Source organism: Oncorhynchus clarkii, unplaced genomic scaffold, assembly GCF_045791955.1.
Source record: "Oncorhynchus clarkii lewisi isolate Uvic-CL-2024 unplaced genomic scaffold, UVic_Ocla_1.0 unplaced_contig_13682_pilon_pilon, whole genome shotgun sequence".
Lineage (NCBI taxonomy): Eukaryota > Metazoa > Chordata > Actinopteri > Salmoniformes > Salmonidae > Oncorhynchus > Oncorhynchus clarkii.
Window position 1 is genome coordinate 57,501 of NW_027261047.1, and position 20,000 is coordinate 77,500.

The 20,000-nt window shown below is 45.5% G+C and overlaps 1 protein-coding gene across 1 annotated transcript in view; it reads left to right on the plus strand.

The window, feature by feature from the left end:
- Positions 1-20,000, plus strand: part of LOC139403940 (extracellular matrix organizing protein FRAS1-like) — a gene marked incomplete at its 5' end in the record, with an annotated part of 108,289 nt that overhangs the window by 55,859 nt on the left and 32,430 nt on the right. The window contains 8 exons of the mRNA XM_071147147.1: positions 2,656-2,738; positions 2,939-3,125; positions 5,496-5,678; positions 7,963-8,142; positions 9,667-9,791; positions 11,006-11,146; positions 16,868-17,095; positions 17,572-17,685. Coding sequence (XP_071003248.1) covers positions 2,656-2,738; positions 2,939-3,125; positions 5,496-5,678; positions 7,963-8,142; positions 9,667-9,791; positions 11,006-11,146; positions 16,868-17,095; positions 17,572-17,685 — 1,241 coding nt within the window. The remainder of the gene's footprint in view (positions 1-2,655; positions 2,739-2,938; positions 3,126-5,495; positions 5,679-7,962; positions 8,143-9,666; positions 9,792-11,005; positions 11,147-16,867; positions 17,096-17,571; positions 17,686-20,000) is intronic.

The following is a 20,000-nucleotide window of genomic DNA, read 5'->3' on the forward strand; positions in this document are numbered from 1 at the left end:
TCTCTCCCTCCAACTCTCCCTCCATCCCTCCCTCTAACTCTCCCTCCATCCCTCCCTCTAACTCTAACTCCATCCATCCCTCCATCCCTCCCTCTAACTCTCCCTCCATCCCTCCCTCTAACTCCCGCTCTATCCCTCCATCTAACTCTCCCTCCATCCCTCCCTCCATCCCTCCCTCTAACTCCCTCTCATCCCTCCATCCCTCCCTCTAACTCCTCCTCTATCCCTCCATCCCTAACTCTAACTCTCTCTCATCCCTCCATCTCCCTCCACCCCTCCATCACTACCTCTAACTCTCCCTCCACCCCTCCACCCCTACCTCTAACTCTCCCGGTACTGTCAGGTCCCTGCACCCCTCCATCCCTCCCTCTAACTCTCTCTCATCCCTCCATCTCCCTCCACCCCTCCATTTCCTCCACCCCTCCACCCCTCCCTCTAACTCTCCCGGTACTGTCAGGTCCCTCCATTCCTCCCTCTAACTCTCTCTCATCCCTCCATCTCCCTCCACCCCTCCATTTCCTCCACCCCTCCACCCCTCCCTCTAACTCTCCCGGTACTGTCAGGTCCCTGCACCCCTCCATACCTCCCTCTAACTCTCTCTCATCCCTCCATCTCCCTCCACCCCTCCATTTCCTCCACCCTCCACCCCTCCCTCTAACTCTCCTGGTACTGTCAGGTCTCTGCACCCCTCCCTCTAACTCTCCCGGTACTGTCAGGTCAGAGGGAGGCTATGGAGGCCTTTCACAGAGGGAGGCTATAGAGGCCTTTCACAGAGGGAGGCTATAGAGGCCTGTCACAGAGGGAGGCTATAGAGGCCTGTCACAGAGGGAGGCTATAGAGGCCTGTCACAGAGGGAGGCTATAGAGGCCTGTCACAGAAGGAGGCTATAGAGGCCTGTCACAGAGGGAGGCTATAGAGGCCTGTCACTGAGGGAGGCTATAGAGGCCTGTCACAGAGGGAGGCTATAGAGGCCCTGTCTCCTCTCCTGTCTAACTGCCTGCCTGCCTGCCTGTCTGTCTGTCTGTCTGTCTGTCTGTCTGCCTGCCTGTCTGTCTGCCTGCCTGCCTGTCTGTCTACCAGACAGCCTCTGCTTAACAACATCGCCCAGCGCAAAACACATACTTAACTCACGCCCCGGACTCAAGTTGTCCGGATTCAAGGCTTTTCTACGGCCTGGGATGAAGCTATATTAACCACTTAGATGTATTATTTATATATCTACCCTGTTCTTCAGCTGAATAAATCACACATACCATTATCATTATTATCATTCTGTTCAGGCAACGCTACAACCCCACATACTCAACCTGTACCACCATGGTCCTGTTTTCAGGCAACGCTACAACCCCACATACTCAACCTGTACCACCATGGTCCTGTTTTCAGGCAACGCTACAACCCCACATACTCAACCTGTACCACCATGGTCCTGTTTTCAGGCAACGCTACAACCCCACATTCTCAACCTGTACCACCATGGTCCTGTTTTCAGGCAACGCTACAACCCCACATACTCAACCTGTACCACCATGGTCCTGTTTTCAGGCAACGCTACAACCCCACATACTCAACCTGTACCACCATGGTCCTGTTTTCAGGCAACGCTACAACCCCACATACTCAACCTGTACCACCATGGTCCTGTTTTCAGGCAACGCTACAATCCCACATACTCAACCTGTACCACCATGGTCCTGTTTTCAGGCAACGCTACAACCCCACATACCAACCTGTACCACCATGGTCCTGTTTTCAGGCAACGCTACAACCCCACATACTCAACCTGTACCACCATGGTCCTGTTTTCAGGCAACGCTACAACCCCACATACTCAACCTGTACCACCATGGTCCTGTTTTCAGGCAACGCTACAACCCCACATACTCAACCTGTACCACCATGGTCCTGTTTTCAGGCAACGCTACAATCCCACATACTCAACCTGTACCACCATGGTCCTGTTTTCAGGCAACGCTACAACCCCACATACCAACCTGTACCACCATGGTCCTGTTTTCAGGCAACGCTACAACCCCACATACTCAACCTGTACCACCATGGTCCTGTTTTCAGGCAACGCTACAACCCCACATACCAACCTGTACCACCATGGTCCTGTTTTCAGGCAACGCTACAACCCCACATACTCAACCTGTACCACCATGGTCCTGTTTTCAGGCAACGCTACAACCCCACATACTCAACCTGAACCACCATGGTCCTGTTTTCAGGCAACGCTACAATCCCACATACTCAACCTGTACCACCATGGTCCTGTTTTCAGGCAACGCTACAATCCCACATACTCAACCTGTACCACCATGGTCCTGTTTTCAGGCAACGCTACAACCCCACATTCTCAACCTGTACCACCATGGTCCTGTTTTCAGGCAACGCTACAACCCCACATACTCAACCTGTACCACCATGGTCCTTTTTTCAGGCAACGCTACAACCCCACATACTCAACCTGTACCACCATGGTCCTGTTTTCAGGCAACGCTACAACCCCACATACTCAACCTGTACCACCATGGTCCTGTTTTCAGGCAACGCTACAACCCCACATACTCAACCTGTACCACCATGGTCCTGTTTTCAGGCAACGCTACAACCCCACATACTCAACCTGTACCACCATGGTCCTGTTTTCAGGCAAGCTGCGTAGACGCCAGTTCTACTCCCAGCCTCTGGAGAACGGTCTGATTCTGTCCCAGGGTTCCACGTTCACCTACCAGGTAGAGATGAGTTCAAACACAAGGTTTTCGGGAATCAATTACTTGATGAGTGCTAGGGCAGATTAATTCATTAATCTCTGCTGTAAGACATTGATTCATTAAATAATTGTTTTGTATTTTGTTACATAAATAGGTTAATAGAAATGAGTTAACGATACGCATGACCTCGATCGACTAATCAATCTCAATCCTACTACCAGGACGTGTTGGATCTGCTTCTGGTGTACACCCCTGATTTGGCCAGCGGGGGCAGTGACGAGCTAGCCTTCTCCCTGACCGACGGCATCCACACCAGCACCGGGCGGCTCACCTTCACCGTCGACGTCAGGAAGACTGAAGGGCCAAGGATGTCAGGTAACAGAGGCCTGCAGCTGGCCGCAGGAGAGGGCTGGAGGAGAGGGCTGGAGGAGAGGGCTGGAGGAGAGGGCTGGAGCAGAGGGCTGGAAGAGATGGCTGGAGGAGAGGGCTAGAGGAGAGGGCTGGAGGAGAGGGCTGGAGGAGAGGGCTGGAGAAGAGGGCTGGAGGAGAGGGCTAGAGGAGAGGTGGCTGGAAGAGAGGGCTAGAGGAGAGGGCTGGAGGAAAGGGCTGGAGGAGAAGGCTGGAGGAGAGGGCTGGAGGAGAGGGCTAGAGGAGAGGGCTAGAGGAGAGGGCTGGAGGAGAGGGCTAGAGGAGAGGGCTATAGGAGAGATATGTGGGTCGATGACATGCCTGTTGTTTGAGAAGGGGATGTTAAGGAGGCCTGCAGCTGGCCGCAGGTATGGAGAGGGCTGGAGGAGAGAGATGTGGGTCGATGGACATGCCTGTTGTTTGAGAAGGGGATGTTAAGGAGGCCTGCAGCTGGCCGCAGGTATGGAGAGGGCTGGAGGAGAGAGATGTGGGTCGATGGACATGCCTGTTGTTTGAGAAGGGGATGTTAAGGAGGCCTGCAGCTGGCCGCAGGTATGGAGAGGGCTGGAGGAGAGGGTTGGAGGAGAGGGCTGGAGGAGAGGGCTAGAGGAGAGGGCTGGAGGAGAGGGATGTGGGTCGATGACATGCCTGTTGTTTGAGAAGGGGATGTTAAGGAGGCCTGAATGATGGGGCAAAATGTTGATTTCCCACCTAAATAGACTTATCCAAACGTAAATCTTTCGTCGGTTGGCCATGCACAGTAACTGGTACTGTTGCATCGTTTTAGAAAGTTCTGGAATTCATATTTTCCGTTAAAAATAGTTCTTAAAGGTGTACTCACTTTTTAGGACAGAGGCTTAAATATATAGTACAAATATTATGAAAATATATATTTTTTTTAAATCATATATGTGGGGCAATAGGGTTGACATGACTGACATGTTTTCTGAATATCGTAACAGTCAAATTATAAACAACACAATTAGATTTCACATTTCTTTTAAATGTAAAATAAATAATGATCATACTTATTGACGGACTATTTCATATGTATATAATATTATCATATTACTGACGAAAGATCATTTTCTCCTAAAAGTCCATTGAACGGCGCAGAAACATCATTCAAATGTGTGCAGATTCCTTCGTCTCTCCCGAGCCCCGTACGGGAGTTGTAGCGATGAGACAAGATAGTAGCTCCTACAACAATTGGATACCATGAAATTGGGGAGAAAAAGGGGTAAAAATAAAAATGTGTGCAGATTTGTTACAACTTCAGTTTTAAGCATGATTTGATTTTGGTCGTCTGTGAACAAGATAAACGTGGTCTTCTTTACGTTTTATGAAATTATTATTATTATTTTTTTTCATGTTGAGAGCTCTACATCCTGCTGAGAATATCATAGCAAGATTGGAACCACAACGGCTAGACTGTTACCGTTCACACGCCGTCTCCCAGGCTGGGCTGTCTCGCTCAGTGGAAGAGAAATCGATTCTTTGTCTGAATAGGATAGAAAATGTGACATGTGATAATGTCAGGGGTCTGAAACCTGACACTTCAAGTCAGCTCTGCGGGGTGGAAACAGAACGCAGACAGATTGGATTTCTGCCACTATAAGGCAGGGGACTCGACACCGTTCACAAAATGTCAGTCGGAACCGGTCCACAACCGCTCAACGACCCTCACATCGGGGGAACCAGACATCTGAGATGGGTTGGATTACGTTGAGTAGATGATAGACCGGAAGCAGCTGAATATAAACAATGAGTATACAAAACATTAGGAACACCTGCTCTTTCCATGACATAGCTTTCACCTGGTCAGTCTATGATCCCTTATTGATGTCACTTGTTAAATCCACTTCAATCAGTGTAGATGAAGGGGGAGGAGACAGGTCAAAGAAGGATTTTTAAGCCTTGAGAACTGCAACGCTGCTGGGTTTTTCACCCTGAACAGGTTCCTGTGTGCATCAAGAATGGTCCACCACCCAACGGACATCCAGCCAACTGGACACAAAGCATTGGAGTCAATATCGACCTGCTTTCGACACCTTGTAAAGTCCGAAGACTGTTCGAAGAGGGGGGGGGGGGGGGGTCAACGCAATATTAGGAAGGTGTTCCTAATGTTTTGTGTACTCAGAGTATGTCAATATGGAATTGGTTAACCGGAACAAACTCCAACAAAGCAGTCAGAACTGAAGATGCAAATAGAATTCAAAAAAATCTAATTTATTGGTCACATACACGTGTTTAGCAGATGTTATTGGTCACATACATAGCAGATGATATTGCGGGTGTAGCGAAATGCTATTCTAGAGTCTTGTATTCTGCTATTTTCTGAGTGTCTGTTATCTCTTCCCTCAGGCGCAGCGTCTAAGATCACTGAGCAGAACCTGAAGGGATCAGATTCCGAACCAGACAGCCTGAAGCTGACGTACGTCCTGATCAAAGATCCTCCTGTAGGAAGACTACAGCTTTCTAAAGGAGGAGGACAGGACGCGGTGGCTGTTAAAGGACCTGTCAAGAGCTTCACACAGGAGGAGGTCAACAAAGGTATCTCTCTCTCTCTCTCTCTCTCTCTCTCTCTCTCTCTCTCTCTCTGTCTCTCTCTCTCTCTCTGTCTCTCTCTCTCTCTCTCTCTCTCTCTGTCTCTGTCTCTCTCTCTCTCTGCCTCTCTCTCTCTCTCTCTGTCTCTCTCTGTCTCTCTCTCTCTCTCTCTCTCTCAGCAGTCGGTCACTCTGCCTCCCTCTCTCTCTCTCTCTCTCTCTCTCTCTCTCAGCAGTCGGTCACTCTGCCTCCCTCTCTCTCTCTCTCTCTCTCTCTCTCTCAGCAGTCGGTCACTCTGCCTCCCTCTCTCTCTCTCGCTCTCTCTCTCTCTCACTCCCTCCCTCGTTCGGCTCTCGATTGAAACACTCTCACTTTCCATGATTTTCAATTGTTTAAATCTGCTATCTTTTTTTTTCCCCAGGAAAAATGGCCCTTGGTTTTTTTCCCAGAGATTTGTTCTCAGTTCTTGAAATAAATTAATTCAGGATATTGAATTGACCCGAACTTGACCTTCGTACTGGTACAGGTATACGTAACTGTCAAAATAAAGGAAACACCAAGGTATAGTGTCTTAATAGGGCGTCTGGCACGAGGCAGAACAGCTTCAATGCATCTTGACATAGATTCTACACGTGTCTTGGACTCTATTAGATGCAACACTTCACAAGAAATGTCATAATTTAGTGTTTTATTGAAGGTGGTGGAACCATTTCTCAGGCTCCAGACTGTTCCATAAGTGTTCAATTTGGTTGTGATCTGGTGATTGAGACACCCTGGCATGTGGTTTACATCATTTTCATGCTCATCAAACCATTCAGTGACCACTTGTGCCCTGTGAATGGGGAACTTAAGCATATGTGGGTGAATGGCCGTGCAGTGGAGGTCTTACGTGATCCTGACCAATTTTGTGTTATTTATTTCGCTGATCGAAACTTTTTTTGTACATCATGTCTCTGCCATCATTTCTTAGTATGGGGAAACAGCTTCTGGAAGAAGACTCGTCTCTTCAGTGGGTCCATATGGAGGTGTTCTAGAACTATTATAGAACATATGAAATGGTTCTAGAACTAGTATAGACCAATCTCTACCTTTAAGTCTTTATTGAAGACTCGTCTCTTCAGTGGGTCCATATGGAGGTGTTCTAGAACTATTATAGAACATATGGAATGGTTCTAGAACTATTATAGACCTTTAAGTCTTTATTGTCTTTATTGTAAGGAACACTGTACTGGAGATCAATACAAAACAGTCAGTGGCCAATTGTTACTGGTAGTTTCTCACAAGTGGTGGCCTTCATTCCTGATGTGGTCCATAATCACGAGCCGAGGCCTTCTTTCCTGATGTGGTCCATAATCACCAGCTGGCCTTCTTTCCTGATGCGGTCCATAATCACCAGCTGAGGCCTTCTTTCCTGATGCGGTCCATAATCACCAGCTGAGGCCTTCTTTCCTGATGCGGTCCATAATCACCATCTGAGGCCTTCTTTCCTGATGCGGTCCATAAACACCAGCCGAGGCCTTCTTTCCTGTTGTGGTCCATAATCACCAGCTGAGGCCTTCTTTCCTGATGTGGTCCATAATCACCAGCTGAGGCCTTCTTTCCTGATGCTGTCCATAAACACCAGCCGAGGCCTTCTTTCCTGATGTGGTCCATAATCACCAGCCGAGGCCTTCTTTCCTGATGTGGTCCATAATCACCAGCCGAGGCCTTCTTTCCTGATGTGGTCCATAATCACCATCGGTCTGTTCTAGGCTTTCTGTTCCCATGTGGTTGAAACATCTTCACTCTCAGGTTTTGATCTCTAATTCCCTCTGTTGTCTGCCTCCTCGCCTCCCCCCGTCCCCATGTTCCCCTGTCCCCATGATCCCCTGTCCCCATGTTCCCCCGTCCCCGTGTTCCCCTGTCCCCATGTTCCCCTGTCCCCATGTTCCCCTGTCCCCATGTTCCCCTGTCCCCATGTTCCCCATCTCCCCTCGTCCCCGTGTTCCCCATCTCCCCCCGTCCCCGTGTTCCCCTGTCCCCATGTTCCCCCGTCCCCATGTTCCCCTGTCCCCATGTTCCCCCGTCCCCATGTTCCCCCGTCCCCATGTTCCCCTGTCCCCATGTTCCCCTGTCCCAATGTTCCCCATCTCCCCCCATCCCCGTGTTCCCCCGTCCCCATGTTCCCCTGTCCCCATGTTCCCCATCTCCCCCCGTCCCGTGTTCCCCTGTCCCCATGTTCCCCTGTCCCCGTGTTCCCCATCTCCCCCCGTCCCATGTTCCCCTGTCCCCATGTTCCCCTGTCCCCCAGAGGACCACCTGCCTCCCTCTGTGGTAGTGAATAAGGGTCTGGTGTTGGATGAGAACTCAGTGAAGAAGCTGACTACTCTCCAGCTGTCAGCTACAGACCAGGACAGTGAGCCTGGAGAACTGCTGTACCGCATCACCAAGCAGACTGCACTGGGACACCTGGAGCACGCCAGCACCCCAGGTACTACTGCTGGTGCTGGAGACACGCAGAGCAACCAGCTCACATGGACACATAAACACACTTCTGCACAAAACATGTTTTAATTAACGTGCGTATATTTTACACATGCATACACAAACTTATGAAGGGTCAAACTTTCAAACATATACGTGGTCTAACGGACACACACACACACACACACACACACACACACACACACACACACACACACACACACACACCTGTGTAATCCAACATGAAATAATGAGTCTGACGATTAGACCCATTGGGACCAATGATATCATGGAGGAAGTGACATCATGTTCGGCTGCTCTCCTCTCACAGCATTCTTCAACTTCCTCCATGATATCTTCCTCCTCTTCAACTTCCTCACCTCACTTTACCTCAAGACTGTTTGGGGGCTTGACTTAGTTCATTAGTCTTTCAGCTACTAGAACTCTAGTCAGGTAATTCCCCCAAACACACACAGCTACACAGCTGGATACTGCCTGGTGTAAAGAGAGGTTGGTAGCAGGGCAGATGACTGCCTGGTGTAAAGGGAGGTTGGGTAGTAGGGCAGATGACTGCCTGGTGTAAAGAGAGGTTGGTAGTAGGGCAGATGACTGCCTGGTGTAAAGGGAGGTTGGTAGTAGGGCAGATGACTGCCTGGTGTAAAGGGAGGTTGATAGTAGGGCAGATGACTGCCTGGTGTACAGGGAGGTTGGTAGCAGGGCAGATGACTGCCTGGTGTACAGGGAGGTTGGTAGTAGGGCAGATGACTGCCTGGTGTACAGGGAGGTTGGTAGCAGGGCAGATGACTGCCTGGTGTACAGGGAGGTTGGTAGCAGGGCAGATGACTGCCTGGTGTACAGGGAGGTTGGTAGCAGGGCAGATGACTGCCTGGTGTAAAGGGAGGTTGGGTAGCAGGGCAGATGACTGCCTGGTGTAAAGGGAGGTTGGTACTAGGGCAGATGACTGTCTGGTGTAAAGGGAGGTTGGGTGGGTACTAGGGCAGATGTCAGGGATAACTAGCTAACGAACGACTCTACCGCTAATCCAACACTCATACTTCATATTCAAGGACCTGTAATGCATGACACGCTGTCCGTTCTGGTTTCAGGATATACCAATTAGCAGACACTTTTATCCGAAGCTCCCTAGTTCAGTACAGTGCATACGTAATGAGTGTTTTGGTATGACCCTAGAGGGAATCAATCCCATAATGAGTGTTTTGGTATGACCCTAGAGGGAATCAATCCCATATTGACTGTTTTGGTATGACCCTAGAGGGAATCAATCCCATAATGAGTGTTTTGGTATGACCCTAGAGGGAATCAATCCCATAATGAGTGTTTTGGTATGACCCCAGAAGGAATCAAATCCATAATCCTGGCATTACACTCTTTGCCAAAACAGGATTAGTTTGAAAATGCTACATTAACGTGCTACAGACAGTGTTTTCTTGCACATCAAATTTTTCAAAGCTATTTCAACTATTAATGCTAATGGTTAATGCTAATAAATGCTAACTTCCTCCCGCTACAGGAAGCCGAATTACTTCCTTCTCCCAGGCTGACCTGGCTTCACGTAGCATCACGTACGTTCACACCAGCGAAGAAGAGAAGCACACAGACGAGTTCTCATTCATAGTATCTGACGGGGCTAATGAGGTACACACACACACACGCGCACACACACACGTGCACACACACACATACACACACACACGCGCACACACATGCGCGCACACACACACACACACACACACACATACACACACTCACACACACACACACACACACACTCACACACACACACACACGCGCACACACACACACGCACACATACACACACTCACACACACACACGTGCACACACACGCACGCACACATGCGCACACACACACACACACACACATACACACACAAACGAGCACACGCACCAACGCACGCACACACACACACACACACACACACACACACACACTGGGCATAATGGCTCTCTCTAATGCAGCCTAAAGAGAAGCGCTTGGGTAAACATGTGGAAAGGTTGTCTGGCCTTCACGACTGGCTAGCTGCTGTGTGTGTGACGGCTCTGTGTGTTCCCTATACGTTATATTCAGGTTGTCAATACGTTATATTCAGGTTGTCCATACATTATATTCAGGTTGTCCATATGGTTCTATTCAGGTGTCTTTTAGGTAGATAACAGGTGTGTTTAGGCAGATAACAGGTGTATTTAAGTAGATAACAGGTGTCTTTAGGCAGATAACAGGTGTCTTTAGGCAGATAACAGGTGTCTTTAGGTAGATAACAGGTGTCTTTAGGCAGATAACAGGTGTCTTTAAGTAGATAACAGGTGTCTTTAGGCAGATAACAGGTGTCTTTAGGCAGATAACAGGTGTCTTTAGGCAGATAACAGGTGTCTTTAGGTAGATAACAGGTGTCTTTAGGCAGATAACAGGTGTCTTTAGGTAGATAACAGGTGTCTTTAAGTAGATAACAGGTGTCTTTAGGCAGATAACAGGTGTCTTTAAGTAGATAACAGGTGTCTTTAGGCAGATAACAGGTGTCTTTAGGTAGATAACAGTGTTCTGTACGGTGTCTTCAGGATAACAGGTGTCTTTAGGTAGATAACAGTGTTCTGTATGGTGTCTAGGTAGATAACAGGTGTCTTTAGGCAGATAACAGGTGTCTTTAGGTAGATAACAGTGTTCTGTACGTTGTCTTCAGGTAGATAACAGTGTTCTGTATGGTGTCTAGGTAGATAACAGTGTTCTGTATGGTGTCTAGGTAGATAACAGTGTTCTGTATGGTGTCTAGGTAGATAACAGTGTTCTGTATGGTGTCTAGGTAGATAACAGTGTTCTGTACGTTGTCTTTAGGTTGCCCAGACGTTCTACATCACCATCCGGCCGGTGGATGACTCCCTCCCCCTGCTGGTGGTTCCTGGGATGAGGATTCAGGAGGGGGTCAGGAAGACCATCACTGAGTTTGAACTGAAAGCCACTGACGCTGACACAGAGGTGGAGTAGGACAGGCTGTCTGATCATTCACTATACACAGTCCGTGTTCACTAGCAGTAAACTTAGCTAAACTACAGTGCCTTGAAAAATGATTTTCCCTCTTTTCTGATTTTCTCTATTTTGGCCTATTTTTGATACTGAATGTTATCAGATCTTCAACCCAAACCTAATATTAGATAAAGGGAACCTGAGTAAATAAAAAAATTAAAAATCTAATAAATTGTATTTTATTTATTTAATTGACAATGTCATGCAACATCCAATTCGCCTTTTTTTAAAGTCATGTGGAGGAATATTGGCCCACCTTTGCATGAAGAACTGCTTTACCTCGGTGACATTTGTGGGCTTTCAAACTGCTCGTTTCACAACACATCAATTGGGATTAGGTCCAAGACTTCAAATGTGTTTTTTTTTTGTTGCCTTTTTCATATAGACTTGATTGTGTGTTTTGAAATATTGTCTTGCTGCATGACTCAGCTTTCTCTTCAGCTCACGGACATTTTACCTGAACTTCACCTGTAGAATTCTCTGATACAGAGAACAATTCATGGTTCCTTTTACCTGAACTTCACCTGTAGAATTCTCTGATACAGAGAACAATTCATGGTTCATTTTACCTGAACTTCACCTGTAGAATTCTCTGATACAGAGAACAATTCATGGTTCATTTTACCTGAACTTCACCTGTAGAATTCTCTGATACAGAGAACAATTCATGGTTCATTTTACCTGAACTTCACCTGTAGAATTCTCTGATACAGAGAACAATTCATGGTTCATTTTACCTGAACTTCACCTGTAGAATTCTCTGATACAGAGAACAATTCATGGTTCATTTTACCTGAACTTCACCTGTAGAATTCTCTGATACAGAGAACAATTCATGGTTCATTTTACCTGAACTTCACCTGTAGAATTCTCTGATACAGAGAACAATTCATGGTTCATTTTACCTGAACTTCACCTGTAGAATTCTCTGATACAGAGAACAATTCATGGTTCATTTTACCTGAACTTCACCTGTAGAATTCTCTGATACAGAGAACAATTCATGGTTCATTTTACCTGAACTTCACCTGTAGAATTCTCTGATACAGAGAACAATTCATGGTTCATTTTACCTGAACTTCACCTGTAGAATTCTCTGATACAGAGAACAATTCATGGTTCATTTTACCTGAACTTCACCTGTAGAATTCTCTGATACAGAGAACAATTCATGGTTCATTTTACCTGAACTTCACCTGTAGAATTCTCTGATACAGAGAACAATTCATGGTTCATTTTACCTGAACTTCACCTGTAGAATTCTCTGATACAGAGAACAATTCATGGTTCATTTTACCTGAACTTCACCTGTAGAATTCTCTGATACAGAGAACAATTCATGGTTCATTTTACCTGAACTTCACCTGTAGAATTCTCTGATACAGAGAACAATTCATGGTTCATTTTACCTGAACTTCACCTGTAGAATTCTCTGATACAGAGAACAATTCATGGTTCATTTTACCTGAACTTCACCTGTAGAATTCTCTGATACAGAGAACAATTCATGGTTCATTTTACCTGAACTTCACCTGTAGAATTCTCTGATACAGAGAACAATTCATGGTTCCTTTTACCTGAACTTCACCTGTAGAATTCTCTGATACAGAGAACAATTCATGGTTCATTTTACCTGAACTTCACCTGTAGAATTCTCTGATACAGAGAACAATTCATGGTTCCTTTTACCTGAACTTCACCTGTAGAATTCTCTGATACAGAGAACAATTCATGGTTCATTTTACCTGACATTCACCTGTAGAATTCTCTGATACAGAGAACAATTCATGGTTCATTTTACCTGACATTCACCTGTAGAATTCTCTGATACAGAGAACAATTCATGGTTCATTTTACCTGAACTTCACCTGTAGAATTCTCTGATACAGAGAACAATTCATGGTTCCTTTTACCTGAACTTCACCTGTAGAATTCTCTGATACAGAGAACAATTCATGGTTCATTTTACCTGACATTCACCTGTAGAATTCTCTGATACAGAGAACAATTCATGGTTCATTTTACCTGACATTCACCTGTAGAATTCTCTGATACAGAGAACAATTCATGGTTCATTTTACCTGAACTTCACCTGTAGAATTCTCTGATACAGAGAACAATTCATGGTTCATTTTACCTGAACTTCACCTGTAGAATTCTCTGATACAGAGAACAATTCATGGTTCATTTTACCTGAACTTCACCTGTAGAATTCTCTGATACAGAGAACAATTCATGGTTCATTTTACCTGAACTTCACCTGTAGAATTCTCTGATACAGAGAACAATTCATGGTTCATTTTACCTGACATTCACCTGTAGAATTCTCTGATACAGAGAACAATTCATGGTTCATTTTACCTGACATTCACCTGTAGAATTCTCTGATACAGAGAACAATTCATGGTTCATTTTACCTGACATTCACCTGTAGAATTCTCTGATACAGAGAACAATTCATGGTTCATTTTACCTGAACTTCACCTGTAGAATTCTCTGATACAGAGAACAATTCATGGTTCCTTTTACCTGAACTTCACCTGTAGAATTCTCTGATACAGAGAACAATTCATGGTTCCTTTTACCTGAACTTCACCTGTAGAATTCTCTGATACAGAGAACAATTCATGGTTCCTTTTACCTGAACTTCACCTGTAGAATTCTCTGATACAGAGAACAATTCATGGTTCATTTTACCTGAACTTCACCTGTAGAATTCTCTGATACAGAGAACAATTCATGGTTCCTTTTACCTGAACTTCACCTGTAGAATTCTCTGATACAGAGAACAATTCATGGTTCATTTTACCTGAACTTCACCTGTAGAATTCTCTGATACAGAGAACAATTCATGGTTCCTTTTACCTGAACTTCACCTGTAGAATTCTCTGATACAGAGAACAATTCATGGTTCCTTTTACCTGAACTTCACCTGTAGAATTCTCTGATACAGAGAACAATTCATGGTTCATTTTACCTGAACTTCACCTGTAGAATTCTCTGATACAGAGAACAATTCATGGTTCATTTTACCTGAACTTCACCTGTAGAATTCTCTGATACAGAGAACAATTCATGGTTCATTTTACCTGAACTTCACCTGTAGAATTCTCTGATACAGAGAACAATTCATGGTTCATTTTACCTGAACTTCACCTGTAGAATTCTCTGATACAGAGAACAATTCATGGTTCCTTTTACCTGAACTTCACCTGTAGAATTCTCTGATACAGAGAACAATTCATGGTTCCTTTTACCTGAACTTCACCTGTAGAATTCTCTGATACAGAGAACAATTCATGGTTCATTTTACCTGAACTTCACCTGTAGAATTCTCTGATACAGAGAACAATTCATGGTTCATTTTACCTGAACTTCACCTGTAGAATTCTCTGATACAGAGAACAATTCATGGTTCATTTTACCTGAACTTCACCTGTAGAATTCTCTGATACAGAGAACAATTCATGGTTCATTTTACCTGAACTTCACCTGTAGAATTCTCTGATACAGAGAACAATTCATGGTTCATTTTACCTGAACTTCACCTGTAGAATTCTCTGATACAGAGAACAATTCATGGTTCATTTTACCTGAACTTCACCTGTAGAATTCTCTGATACAGAGAACAATTCATGGTTCATTTTACCTGAACTTCACCTGTAGAATTCTCTGATACAGAGAACAATTCATGGTTCATTTTACCTGAACTTCACCTGTAGAATTCTCTGATACAGAGAACAATTCATGGTTCATTTTACCTGAACTTCACCTGTAGAATTCTCTGATACAGAGAACAATTCATGGTTCATTTTACCTGAACTTCACCTGTAGAATTCTCTGATACAGAGAACAATTCATGGTTCATTTTACCTGAACTTCACCTGTAGAATTCTCTGATACAGAGAACAATTCATGGTTCATTTTACCTGAACTTCACCTGTAGAATTCTCTGATACAGAGAACAATTCATGGTTCATTTTACCTGAACTTCACCTGTAGAATTCTCTGATACAGAGAACAATTCATGGTTCATTTTACCTGAACTTCACCTGTAGAATTCTCTGATACAGAGAACAATTCATGGTTCATTTTACCTGAACTTCACCTGTAGAATTCTCTGATACAGAGAACAATTCATGGTTCATTTTACCTGAACTTCACCTGTAGAATTCTCTGATACAGAGAACAATTCATGGTTCCTTCTATGAAGTCCTCCGGGTCCTGAGGCAGCAAAGGATCTCCAAACTATCTCTACCACATCTCTACCATCTCTGCCACCACCACCACACCACCACCATGTTCTACAGACAGGAAGAATGTTCTACAGACAGGAAGATTGTTCTAAAGACAGGAAGAATGTTCTATAGACAGGATGAATGTTCTATAGACAGGAAGATTGTTCTACAGACAGGACGAATGTTCTACAGACAGGAAGAATGTTCTACAGACAGGACGAGTCAAAATGTATCGCTTTTTTGGACGACATATTAGGACATAAAATATGCAAAAGTCGAGACATTTAGAAAAAAGTGGGTAAATACTTTTTCACTGCAATGTAGGAAAAAAAATAGACCCGGATACCAACAGAACAGAATTGCATTGTCACTAGGTCACGACGAGGAGGTCAACATATTGTATGGCTTATAGGCTAAATAGTTGGTTGCTGTAGCAACTAGAAGAGAACAAAGACAACTAGTTTCAAGCTCCTTGATTATGCTAAGTCAAGATAATTTTTCAGTTTAAATATGCACTATTTAGCATAGACAGTAATATAGCCATGGATGGAATTGTTCATTTTGATCAAAAAAGTGTAATATAGCATACATTGAGTGTATAAAACATTAGGAACACCTTGCTAATATTGAGTTTACAACCCCTTTTCAACCCTCAGAAAAGCCCTCAATTCGTCAGGGCGTGGACTCTAACAAGGTGTCCAAAAGCGTTCTTTAGTGATGCTGGCCCCATGTTGACTCCAATGATTCCCACAGTTGTGTCCAGTTGGCTGGATGTCCGTTGGGTGGTGGACCATTCTTGATGAACACGGGAAAACTGTTGTTGCAGCAGCGTTGCAGTTCTTGACACACTCAAACCGGTGCGCCTGGCACCTACTACCATACCCCGTCCAAAGGCACTTAAATATTTTGTCTTTCTCATTCCCCCTCTGAATGGCACAAATACACAATCCATGTCTCAATTGGCTTAAAAATCCTTCTTTAACCCGCCTCCTCCCTTCATCTACACTGATTGAAGTAGATTTAACAAGTGACATCAATAAGGGCTCATAACTGATCACCTGGTCAGTCTATGTCATGGAAAGAGCAGGTGTTCCTAATGTTTTGTGTACTCATTGTTTATATTCAGCTGCTTCCGGTCTATCATCTACTCAACGTAATCCAACCCATCTTAGATGTCTGGTTCCCCGATGTGAGGGTCGTTGGGCGGTTGTGGACCGGTTCCGACTGACATTTTGTGAACGGTGTCGAGTCCCCTGCCTTGTAGTGGCAGAAATCCAATCTGTCTGCGTTCTGTTTCCACCCCGCAGAGCTGACTTGAAGTGTCAGGTTTCAGACCCCGACATTAGCGTAAGAAGTGACGGTGTCCCTGACGTTTAAAACACTCAGCGTATATTATATATCATAACATATTGACGCTAAAAATGTCTCCCTCCAGGAGGAGTCCATCACCTTCACCGTAGTTCAGGCCCCCCGTCACGGCACCATGGAGCGGACCAACAACGGACAGCACTTCCGTCAGACCAACAGCTTCACCATGGACGACGTCTACCAGAACAGAATCAGCTACAACCACGATGGATCCAACTCACTGAAGGACAGATTCACCTTCACTGTAGCTGACGGGACTAATGTCTTCTTTATGGTGGAGGAGGCAGGCAAGGAGGTGAGGAGAGGAGGGGGTGTCTCTCTCTTTCTGTCTCTCTCTCTCTCTCTCTCTCTCACTGTCTCTCTGTGTCTCTCTCTCTCTCTCTCTCTCTCTCTCTCTCTCTGTGTCACTCTCTGTGTCTCTCTCTGTGTCTTTCTCTCTCTCTCTCTCTCTCTCTCTGTGTCACTCTCTGTGTCTCTCTCTCTGTGTCTCTCTCTCTCTCTCTATCTCTCTCACTATCTCTCTCTCTCACTATCTCTCTCTCTCACTATTTCTCTGTGTCTCTGTGTGTGTGTGTCTCTCTCTTTCTCTCTCTCACTATCTCTCTCTCTCTCTCACTCTCTGTATGTCTCTCTCTCTCTCTCTCTCTCTCTCTCTCTCTCTCTCTCTCTCTCTCACTCTCTGTATATCTCCCCCCCTCTCTCTCTCCCCCCCTCTCTCTCTCTCTCACTGACATTTCATAAACCCCTCGTCCTGCCTTTGTCATTGTGTAGGTGTTGACTGCTGCACCCCAGATGTTTAAGATCGACATTCTACCTGTTAATGATGGAACACCTCGTATCGTCATAAACCTGGGTCTGCAGTGGCTGGAGTACACGGACAACAAGGTAAACACAGACTGGTTCTGGAGTACACGGACAACAAGGTAAACACAGACTGGTTCTGGAGTACACGGACAACAAGGTAAACACAGACTGGTTCTGGAGTACACGGACAACAAGGTAAACACAGACTGGTTCTGGAGTACACGGACAACAAGGTAAACACAGACTGGTTCTGGAGTACACGGACAACAAGGTAAACAGACGGGTTCTGGAGGACACAGACAACAAGGTAAACACAGACTGGTTCTGGAGTACACAGACAACAAGGAAAACACAGACTGGTTCTGGAGTACACAGATAACAAGGTAAACACAGACTGGTTCTGGAGTACACAGACAACAAGGTAAACACAGACTGGTTCTGGAGGACACAGACAACAAGGTAAACACAGACTGGTTCTGGAGTACACGGACAACAAGGTAAACACAGACTGGTTCTGGAGTACACAGACAACAAGGTAAACACAGACTGGTTCTGGAGTACACAGACAACAAGGTAAACACAGACTGGTTCTGGAGGACACAGACAACAAGGTAAACACAGACTGGTTCTGGAGTACACGGACAACAAGGTAAACACAGACTGGTTCTGGAGTACACAGACAACAAGGTAAACACAGACTGGTTCTGGAGGACACAGACAACAAGGTAAACACAGACTGGTTCTGGAGTACACGGACAACAAGGTAAACACAGACTGGTTCTGGAGTACACAGACAACAAGGTAAACACAGACTGGTTCTGGAGTACACAGACAACAAGGTAAACACAGACTGGTTCTGGAGTACACAGACAACAAGGTAAACACAGACTGGTTCTGGAGTACACAGACAACAAGGTAAACACAGACTGGTTCTGGAGTACACGGACAACAAGGTAAACACAGGCTGGTTCTGGAGTACACGGACAACAAGGTAAACACAGACTGGTTCTGGAGTACACAGACAACAAGGTAAACACAGACTGGTTCTGGAGTACACAGACAACAAGGTAAACACAGACTGGTTCTGGAGTACACAGACAACAAGGTAAACACAGACTGGTTCTGGAGTACACGGACAACAAGGTAAACACAGACTGGTTCTGGAGTACACAGACAACAAGGTAAACACAGACTGGTTCTGGAGTACACGGACAACAAGGTAAACAGACGGGTTCTGGAGTACACGGACAACAAGGTAAACACAGACTGGTTCTGGAGTACACGGACAACAAGGTAAACAGACGGGTTCTGGAGTACACGGACAACAAGGTAAACACAGACTGGTTCTGGAGTACACAGACAACAAGGTAAACAGACGGGTTCTGGAGTACACGGACAACAAGGTAAACAGACGGGTTCTGGAGTACACGGACAACAAGGTAAACACAGACTGGTTCTGGAGTACACAGACAACAAGGTAAACAGACGGGTTCTGGAGGACACAGACAACAAGGTAAACACAGACTGGTTCTGGAGTACACGGACAACAAGGTAAACAGACGGGTTCTGGAGTACACGGACAACAAGGTAAACACAGACTGGTTCTGGAGTACACAGACAACAAGGTAAACAGACGGGTTCTGGAGTACACGGACAACAAGGTAAACAGACGGGTTCTGGAGTACACAGACAACAAGGTAAACACAGACTGGTTCTGGAGTACACAGACAACAAGGTAAACACAGACTGGTTCTGGAGTACGCGGACAACAAGGTAAACACAGACTGGTTCTGGAGTACACAGACAACAAGGTAAACACAGACTGGTTCTGGAGTACACGGACAACAAGGTAAACAGACGGGTTCTGGAGTACACGGACAACAAGGTAAACACAGACTGGTTCTGGAGTACACAGACAACAAGGTAAACAGACGGGTTCTGGAGGACACAGACAACAAGGTAAACACAGACTGGTTCTGGAGTACACGGACAACAAGGTAATCAGACGGGTTCTGGAGTACACGGACAACAAGGTAAACACAGACTGGTTCTGGAGTACACAGACAACAAGGTAAACAGACGGGTTCTGGAGTACACAGACAACAAGGTAAACAGACGGGTTCTGGAGTACACAGACAACAAGGTAAACAGACGGGTTCTGGAGTACACAGACAACAAGGTAAACAGAGACTGGTTCTGGAGTACACAGACAACAAGGTAAACAGAGACTGGTTCTGGAGTACACAGACAACAAGGTAAACACAGACTGGTTCTGGAGTACACAGACAACAAGGTAAACACAGACTGGTTCTGGAGTACGCGGACAACAAGGTAAACACAGACTGGTTCTGGAGTACACAGACAACAAGGTAAACACAGACTGGTTCTGGAGTACA